General features: G+C 40.6%; 1 protein-coding gene and 1 long non-coding RNA gene across 3 annotated transcripts in view; one reads left to right on the forward strand and one right to left on the reverse strand.

Annotated features, from left to right (window-relative positions):
- The window catches only part of LOC107662619 (uncharacterized), a 2,529-nt gene extending 1,703 nt beyond the window's left edge, over positions 1 to 826 (reverse strand). Inside the window, exons 1-2 of the long non-coding RNA XR_001631234.1 lie at positions 618 to 826; positions 84 to 212 (exon numbers count right to left, since the gene is read on the reverse strand). This is a non-coding gene — a long non-coding RNA (uncharacterized LOC107662619). The remainder of the gene's footprint in view (positions 1 to 83; positions 213 to 617) is intronic.
- The window catches only part of LOC107662618 (tau-tubulin kinase 2-like), a 20,599-nt gene that overhangs the window by 6,761 nt on the left and 4,297 nt on the right, over positions 1 to 9,541 (forward strand). The window contains exons 3-14 of one of the 2 annotated variants that reach the window (XM_016452699.1): positions 1,322 to 1,469; positions 3,275 to 3,348; positions 3,759 to 3,899; positions 4,093 to 4,197; positions 4,320 to 4,385; positions 4,503 to 4,595; positions 4,686 to 4,811; positions 4,896 to 5,053; positions 5,166 to 5,370; positions 5,460 to 5,671; positions 5,785 to 6,343; positions 7,748 to 8,080. In XM_016452699.1, the coding sequence (XP_016308185.1) occupies positions 1,322 to 1,469; positions 3,275 to 3,348; positions 3,759 to 3,899; positions 4,093 to 4,197; positions 4,320 to 4,385; positions 4,503 to 4,595; positions 4,686 to 4,811; positions 4,896 to 5,053; positions 5,166 to 5,370; positions 5,460 to 5,671; positions 5,785 to 6,343; positions 7,748 to 8,080 (2,220 nt within the window). The remainder of the gene's footprint in view (positions 1 to 1,321; positions 1,470 to 3,274; positions 3,349 to 3,758; positions 3,900 to 4,092; positions 4,198 to 4,319; positions 4,386 to 4,502; positions 4,596 to 4,685; positions 4,812 to 4,895; positions 5,054 to 5,165; positions 5,371 to 5,459; positions 5,672 to 5,784; positions 6,344 to 7,747; positions 8,081 to 9,541) is intronic. The other variant, XM_016452700.1, reaches the window with a different exon arrangement.

Consider the following 9,541-nt stretch of genomic DNA (forward strand, 5'->3'; position numbering starts at 1 on the left):
ATTAAATGTGAACATTGTTTAAGTACCACTAAATGCTCCTCAGATCCCTGTAACTTTACAATGAAGTCCAGCAGTGTCTTTACCTCTGCAGTGTGGTCATCGACAGCCTGAATGTGGATTTCCTCTGAGATAGCACTCTGTACACTGGCTGAAGAGTTCCTTGGAGCAGGATTCTGGCCTCATCAGTCCAGAAGGCAAACCGCTGACCATGCCTTTCAAACATCAACCAGATTAATCTCAAGTACTGCCAAAAGGACAGGCTAATAACACATATTGTGGTGCAACCAAGCAATGAGCCCAGTTTAATTATGAAAGATGATTTATACTTAACTAATATGCTAAAACAATGAGTATCAAACAAGTTTTCTTTTTAAGATTAATGATTTTAAGATTTTAAATTAATGTGCTGGCTAGATTTACTTATTGTAGTCATTATGTCAACAAGGTTTAGCTTAATAAAATCATGGCCACGAATTAAGAACATCGTAATAATCAATAAAACGAGCAATCGGGAATTAATTATTATTTCTTAGCAGTTCTCACGTTTGCTACGTAAACTTTGCATCGTTTTAAGGTTATAAAATAAAACTTAATTGAAAATCGGTAAAGTTACTCACTCTGATTGCTGTCCATGTCGTCCATCTTTAGTGATCCAATTCGACAGGTGGTGCTGTTACAAAAGAATAGGGTCCTAGAACTGCGGTCCTAGAACTGCGGTCCTGAAACTGCAGCCTCCGGTTGTGCAGGAACATACTATTGGAATCAACCCAGTATAATCCCCAGTGAAAACCAGATTTGTCACCGGTCAGGGAGATCTGAGGGGAAAAGGAAGTGACACAAGAGGGCAGAAGAGATTGTGGCACAAAGGGACATGTGATGCCAAGAGAAATAAATAGCAAAATAATGAAAATTTAATCTGACTGCTGTGCAGAATATGCTGTGATGCTATTGCAAAGGATGTGTAATTTAGCATTTTCTTGTTTTGCATTAAATCTAGTATCAAGTGATCTAGTATCTAGTATTGTACAAAATAAAAATGGTTTTAATTATATTTATTCTTTTTCCCCCATACTCAATGTATTTTACATCAAAAACAGTCAAATTTAGTATTTTAGTCTGTGACTGAGGTGCATTTCATATTTTGATATGGATGGGATTTGGATCAGATTTATAAACAGTGGATTAAGAATTGAACTGGCTTAATTACATTTTGAAATCATTAAATTACTAGCAATTATTATGATTAATAATCTCTGATTCATCATCTTCAAATTTAAACAGTACACAGTGATATCACTCTGGTTTTTGCTTTTCACCTCAGGTGAAGAAAATTGGCGGTGGTGGCTTTGGCGAGATCTACGAGGCTCTGGACCCGATGAACCGCACCAGTGTGGCTCTGAAAGCAGAGTCAGCTCAACAACCCAAACAGGTTCTGAAGATGGAGGTGGCAGTGTTGAAGAGACTGCAAGGCAAGTTGTTAAGCAGAGTAGATAAATGTGACTTTTATAATTACACAAATGGCATACTTGAATGAATTCCTAAATTGACTTTTTTTTTTAAGTTTCATACTTCCATTCAAAAGTTACATTAAAGACAACTGTAATGTTACAAAAGTTTTCTGTTTCACAAAAATGCTGTTCTTTTGTCCTTTCTATTCATCAAAGAATACTGAAAAAAATAAATACGGTTTCACAAAAATATTCAATATTAAGCAGCAGCACAACCATTTTCAGTATTGATAATAAGATGATAATAAGTTTCTTGAGTACCAAATCAGCATATTATAAGGATCATGTGACACTGAAAACTGGAGTGAGCTGCTGAAAATTCAACTTTGTCATCACAGGATTAAATTACATTTTAAAATATATTAAAATAGAAAACAATTTTAAATTGTAATAATACCTCACAAATATTACTCTTTTTATTCGTTCAAATAAATATATTACATAAATAAATGCAAATATTCAAAAAATCGTACGGACCCCAAACTTTTGAACGGTAGTGTATCTTGTTTCACTTATATAAATACTGCTTTAGCATTGTGTTATATACATTACTTTTTTGTTTTTATGGTTGTATATAGTATACATTTCAGTGTTCAAGTTTAACACAGTCTCCTTAATTGAAATTCACAATGTTTTGCACCAGATAAATGCAACCCTGATTTTTGGGATTCAAAGAGGAAATCTTAATAGTTTCAACTAGAGCAAACAATGTATTGTAAAGCAGCTCTTCACATTGTAAGGATCAGTAGATAAGCTTGAAATCAAACAATGTCTTCTTTTCCTCTGGGCAAAGAATCAACAAATCAATTAGCAGAGCCCAGCAATGACACCATCGTTATCCTCTTTCCCTCCCTTTACAGTCTTCCTCCATTATATCCTCAACCTCTCCACTCTGCTTATGAAAAAAAAAATCAATGTACTTGTATCATGTTGGCTGTAATATGGCTGTATGATAGGACAGAGTGGTTTTATCTCTTCCCGAGGGAAAGGCTTGTAACTGGAGATCTCTCTATCTACTTGCTGCCCCCCACCCCGTTACAAGAGAAGTAAATAAAACAGAGTGATGCACAAATAATATATGCAAATCTTCTGGACACTAGCTAAAAAGTAGCATGGTGTTTTTCATACATAGTTATGTAATTTTTCACATAATTCTGTATAAGAATACTGTGTAAATGATGAAAATGAACATCACACTCAGAGTAATCAAAATAATAGAGGACTGGAGACTGGGAGGAAGAGGCATATGAGGAAGAGAGGGTCTTACGGGGGGCTGTAGGGTGTGTCAGGGCAGAAAGCAGGAGTAGATCACAGTAGAATATGGCTGAAGCCAGTCTGATCTGCTCCTGCGGTCCAGAGAGTGTCCCAAGAGAGCTGGGCCGCACTGAACTAAATCCATACACCCCCCTCCTCTGGACAGATCTCTATTAGGAGGAGGAGTAGTGGATCACATGGACAGAAAAAGATACAGAATACTTAAAAAAAGAAAACGTCCTGTTTACTATTTGTCTTGTGAAGTGGTCATAATCATAACTTTTATAGCATTTTGAAGTCCATTTATTTTGTCATGGTTTCATGTACCAAAACAACATTTTCCACCTTCTCTTTGATCTTTAGAATGAAACATTTTTTTAAAGGCTATTTCTGCTACTGTACATTTAAGACTTCATATGTAAACGACTTCTGTTATGACTGGTTGGTCTCTGTGCAGGTGAAATGAGATACAATGATATATAGTCTAATAAAGTGTTATCTCGCTGTTTCAGGAAAGGATCACGTTTGTCGGTTTGTTGGATGTGGCCGCAATGATCGCTTTAACTATGTTGTCATGGAGCTTCAGGTGAGGTCTGATTGACAGGTTATGCATTTTTTGTTCTATCTTAACGTGTGCCGAATATTACAGTTAATTTGTGGTGATGATTTTACATGCCTAATACATGTATTTAATATGAGAGTGCAGTAATGTACACAGAAAGCTATAAAGACATTAATAATGGTTAAAACAGTTGTGACCTATTAAAATAAAGTTATCTGTAAATGTATCATTTACCTGCAATATACATTAACGTAATTATGCAAATAACATGTAGATTTGTGTTTTTGTTTGTTGCAATTTATATATGAATATGATGACTTCAGGCTTTGCGGTCTGTGTGCATTTATTTATGACTTTATATTAAACCTATCTTTCAATTAAATATTTGCAGCCAAAATGAGTAACCTTTTGAGTTGCCTTTTTGGCTTTTGCAGGGCCGTAATTTAGCGGATCTGAGGAGGAGCATGAACCGTGGCACTTTCACAGTCAGCACAACACTCAGACTTGGTCTGCAGATACTGGAGGCCATTGAGAGCATCCACTCAGTGGGCTTTTTACACCGTGACATCAAACCGGTAAGAAGTTTAAACTCTTTTAACTGCCCCCAACAACAGTTAACAATACAAATTGTAGTGATTACAAAATATTATTTTTGTGTTGTAAATAAATAGCAGTATACTTAAATAGTACACTTAGTAAACAAGTTTACTTTTTACTCAAAATATTGCAACCTTATTGTAATGAATGTCTTTTTCACACTGTTTTCAGTCCAACTTTGCCATGGGCCGATTTCCTAACACATGTCGAACTTGCTACATGTTAGATTTTGGTTTGGCACGCCAATTTACAAACTCCTGCCAAGAAGTCAGACCGGTCAGTGTCAATAGTGATTTCTAATGCAGTCTTTCTGACTGTACTTGTTTATATGTTTGTGAGTATTTATTTGTCACTGGGTTTTATACATTTTTGAACTGTAAGATTCTCTTCTCTCTCAGCCCCGTCCTGTTGCAGGGTTTAGAGGTACAGTACGATACGCCTCAATCAATGCCCACAAGAACAAGGTAAGAATCCACCTGTTCACTCTCTTGTTCCTGCATAGTCTCAGCTGCTGTTGGTAATGTTTCAGTTACCAGGATAATTCTGGTCTGATCAGATTTGATTTGGTCTTACTGTCACAGGAGATGGGAAGACATGATGACTTGTGGTCTTTGTTCTACATGCTGGTGGAGTTCTTGTTTGGGCAACTACCCTGGAGGAAGATAAAAGACAAGGTGCTGATCAGGCAGGAGGAAGAAGTGCTATGAAAAGCATTTTCCTGTTTGTTGGGAAGTGATGATGATATTTTTGTGTTTATGCATTAGGAGCAAGTGGGGAAATTAAAAGAGACGTATGATCATCGGCTCATGTTGAAACACCTGCCCCCAGAATTCAATGTCTTTCTGGACCACACCAGCAATTTGGACTACTTTACCAAACCTGACTATCAGGTAAAAATGTGATACTTTAATCGATCAATGGAATATCTAGCAGTTATTGGTCAATCTCACTTGAAAATGATCTCTCCACTCTAGCTACTGAGGACCGTTTTTGAGAATAGCATGAGAACCTACAACGTAGTGGAAAATGACCCGTATGATTGGGAAAGGATGAGCTCAGATAGCCCACTGACAATCACCGCCACGGCAAACACGCCACAGCACCATACACGCCTCACACCAGCTCAGATGGGGTAAGTCATGTGACTACTTTACTTTACTTTGGTTGAACTCTCTTAAACATTTGCATTTTCTTAGTAGTGGTATCACCATGAAGAGTTCTCTGGTGGTTCTGTTTTCTTCCAGCATTGTGAATGCCTCACAGCTGCCTGCAGATCTTCTGAAGGAGAACACTGATGAAGTTCTGCAAGATGAGCAGCTCAGTGATGGGGACAATGCTCGGCCCGAGCACCTGCCTGGATCTCCGAGCCTTCCTTTTAGGAACCAGGAGACTGATGTCTGGGAGGACCTGGACCGCAACCGGAACCGAATCTGTCCCGCTGTCTGGAAGGTACCAGAATGTGTACCATGAACCGAATCAATCATAGACATCTTTGTCTATTCTTGGAGGTTTCATATTATGTTGTCCTTCCCTTCTAGATGGGAACAGAGGATGAACATAGCAACCAAGGCAATCAGAGCCCCCATGCAGGGCCTAGCATTGGTTCGCCAGTGCGAGTCCGGTCAGACGTGGTGCCCTCAGATAGAGACACTCCTCTTTTGAGGAAACTGCGCAACATCCATAGCTTTGAACTGGAGAAGAGACTAACTTTGGAGCCCAAACCCAACACTGAGCATTTTGTAGAGGCCTGGTAAGTCTCTCTACACTCAAAATTGCATTTTCTTTTTTCAAATATTGAGCATTTAGCAACTTGTCAGTATGTTCTGAAGACATAGTGTGCATTCTTTCGATTTCTGTGACCAGTTCTGGCAAGCAGCCACCTGGTACAGCACAGGAACGGGAAGCTGATGGTGTCCCTGGCATGGCCATGTTGAACGGAAGTCACACAGAGCGTGTTTGGCACTATGACGAGGAATTCTGCTCTGGCGGTGGCTTGCCCAAGCCTGCTTCACCGGGATCTCCTGAGCAGGGCGATGATGCAGCTAACAGTGGCTTTGTTGCTCTAAACCTGAGCTCAGGTCTACAAGATGTTGAGTTGCGTGATTGGGTGATGGTAGAGAAGGGCTCTGACCTGCGGGACTTCAAAGAGGCAGCAGGACGTAGCCCTGGTCCTGAGGCTAAACTCACCCGTAACCCATCAGATGAGTGTGAAGAGGAGCCAGAAGTTTTGCAGCCAATGGATGAATCACCGGATAAAGAATCCACTCCTAGTCCCGTACAAGGAGACACCCACATACCTCACACAGTCCAGGGCCCACAAAGGATGGATCGGTTGGAGCTCAGTGTATTCCCTGCTGCTGGTGGACCTCCTGTAACCCCCACCAGTCCTGGTGAGGCACTGGCTGAAGGTGCACTCACACAGGTAACTATGGCTCAGAAAACTGTTGTTTTCACTTCTTCTACAAATTGTCTACAATTTAAAATTTGGTCCCATGATCTTTAGACCCATCCTCAGAAAAGGTTTCAAATGGTTGAGTTTCAAAAAAGCTCCTCAGTTATGACAAATATGTGCCAAACATAAGGTGAGGCTTTTTCTTGGCAATGCTTTAGCTTATTTTGGTAGGTATTATTGGTACCATGACCCAGCAGGACCTGAACAGTAGGATGACAGTGCCACCTAGTGGTCAAAATATAAAAAAATCACAATTAATTTTATATAAAGCCTGCCTAATCCCTGCCAAGTTTCTCACTAAATTTAGATGAGGTGAATTTTAGACTGTTTCTGTCTTGCAAATGTGATCATGAACAAGCCAGACAGGAACTGAATATGAGGCAACATTTTGCCAAGGATCTGGGCAACACTTTAACCTATCAAATACAAAACAAAAAAGACAATAATTTAGATGAACTAGCTCAGGGGTAGGCAAGTTCGGTCCTAGAGAGCCGCAGTCCTGCAGAGTTCAGCTCCAACCCTGAAAAAAAAAACTCACCTGCCTATAGCCTTAGTAATCCTGAAGACATTGATTAGCTTGTTCAGGTGTGTTTGATTAGGGTTGGAGCTGAACTCTGCAGGACTGCGGCTCTCTAGGACCGAACTTGCCTACCCCTGAACTAGCTGATTAAATGCATGTGTGTAAGTTGTAGTGTTACCTACTGGTACACTTTTTGATTTATATGTTAGTTTTAAAAAACTTCAACATTACAGTAATTAGTGATTTTCACTTAAACACCCCTCATGAAAATTTCCTTTCTGCTCTACTTTTTTCTGGATGTCATAAATAAGGCTAAAACGTTCTATGCTACACATGCTCATGTCAGCAGAATAAAGGAGGTCTCTGAGGGCTGCTCACCTGTAAGCCACAGTAATGAGATACAGACAGCTCATCCTCAGGTCTGTGATGTAAGCTTACGGTAGTCTGAGCTAAGATGATCCTGTTACCTTAGCTCTTGTATCCTCACTGCTTAGGTCAGGACACTGTTTGTGGAAGGAATGTTGTAAAACCACACAGAGCTGGCTTAATTTATTAGGATGTTGCAGATTCAAGCACATTACTGGCCTTCTGAAAGTTTAAGTGCCGAGGTCTCTGGAAGATGTCAGTGAATTTTCCAGAATTTGCATTCTGCCTACCTGCATACTGTAACCATATGTAACCATCTGCTTCCTCTTATTCCTTAATAACCTCCTACTATCTTTCTGGCCATTTTAATCTCTTTTTACTTGACTTTTTTCCATCTTCACTACCCATTCACTTCCCCTGACTCACCTGATCCACCTCACTAAACGCTCTTCGCCTCCCTTCCACTGTTCCCCACTTTCCTTTTCTAGCTACCCACCTCTCCTGCATCCCAACCCGAGGAGCTTGTGGCAAGGACGTGCAGCCCCCTGCACCTGCGCTCCCCTAGCCCGCACACCCTGCTGACCACCCTGTCGGACCCCCTACACCAGCGCGCCCCGCCTGGGATGCAGCGCAGCCAATCTGCAGACCACCAACACCACCCTTCCTCTTCCACCTCCTCGTACCATGCCTCGCTGCCACTACCTTCCCAGCCGCGTGCTGCCCATTCGCCTGGACGCAGGAAACTTCCTGCCATTCCAGCGACTGCTGCAAACACCAAGTTCCCCTCAATCATACGAATCACCCGCGCTCAGCTTCAGCAGGTGAATAGGCACTCCCATTCCGTGCTTCCCATAACTTCGGCCATCTCTGCCCACCAAACATGTCTTCTCTCCAGTCTTACTGCTTCCTATTTTCTGTATGTTCTTGATTTTTGTTGTTGTATTTGACTGTAGTACTGAAGTCATGCTGTTTTTTGTGTGCTCTCTCCCACCAGGAATACTGTTCTGTCCATTATGCATGGCAAAAAAATTTCTGTCAAGGTTGTCCTTAAAACTGAGGACCTTGTTAATAGCACTGTTCCAAGTAAACCTAGTGAACTAGGTTTGGGTCTGCCTGCTCACATGGGTCCTAGGATAGTCTGGGAAAGATTTTTGTAGTTGTAGCTGGTAGGCTTTCAAGTGTCTGTTGCAGTGTTAAGAGGTTATCTTTTTCTAGGTATATAGTGAATTTTTTGTTGTGCATTTTATTATCTGTAAGGCTGTCACTAGTGTTTTTGTGCCCCTTGTACTGCTCCTGGAGCCCCACTGTTTTAGCTTAGCATCATGTTAACTTGAAACTTGAAACAGTTGTAAGTCCCGCTTCACTTCAGTAGAAATGTTTTTTGCTGTGCTTATGCCACACATAAGTAATGCTTATTTAAAGAGTTCCAAATCAGTCACTAGGTTTTGGAACAGGGCTTATGTTGTTTTCATTCCTCTGAATATGTGACTAACCATCTCTTATCCTGTTTAATTCAGTCAGGTTTTGCTTTTCACACTAACACACACTATTTTTCACATAATTTACCTTTATTCTACACCGCTCTGTCCCTTATCCCATAAAAGCGCTGATCATTTCCTGCTTTTATGAAGCCCCTCCCTCAGAAATACATGGTGGGCTCTGATTGGTTAGCTAGCCCAGTGTGTTGTGATTCGCTAAACCGCCTCTAGTGCGTGTCTAATCATCCCGCCCCTCTCCTCAGCGGCATGTGCTCCGGTTGTATTGTAAACAATGACGTCGTCTATATTGCTTATTAATTTGAGCCCGATTGAGACGCAGAGGATATTAGTGAAGAGGATCGCACAGAACCTGTGCAAGCACGGCTCTTAATGGTATGTTTTTTGATTGTTGTTGTCATACTTTTAGATACGCTGTTATTTGTAAATGCTACTGCTTCTGTTAGCTTTTAATATACGGTTTTATTTAAAGCTGATTAAAGGTTTAATACAGTACGGCAACCGCACGTGCGTCCATGTATAACGCTTCTCATAGCTATGTGAAAATAAGTGTATAAATGGAATAGTTCATTGTTGGAGCTGAGCTGAATGAGAGAGAGAGAGATGCAAAGAACGCGAGGAACAGTATTGAGAACCGCTGCTTTTTGAACATTGATTTTGAAACTTGTGAATCCGTTAGAATCATTAGAAGACAGAATCACGATTCATATATTAATAGATTTTTATGTGCACCCCTAGTTTTCTCTTCCACTTCTCTAAAGCAGCGCAGCATGGCCTCGCCCCCTT

This window comes from Sinocyclocheilus anshuiensis, unplaced genomic scaffold (genome assembly GCF_001515605.1).
Source record: "Sinocyclocheilus anshuiensis isolate Anshui unplaced genomic scaffold, SAMN03320099.WGS_v1.1 scaffold715, whole genome shotgun sequence".
In the NCBI taxonomy this organism is placed as follows: Eukaryota; Metazoa; Chordata; class Actinopteri; order Cypriniformes; family Cyprinidae; genus Sinocyclocheilus; species Sinocyclocheilus anshuiensis.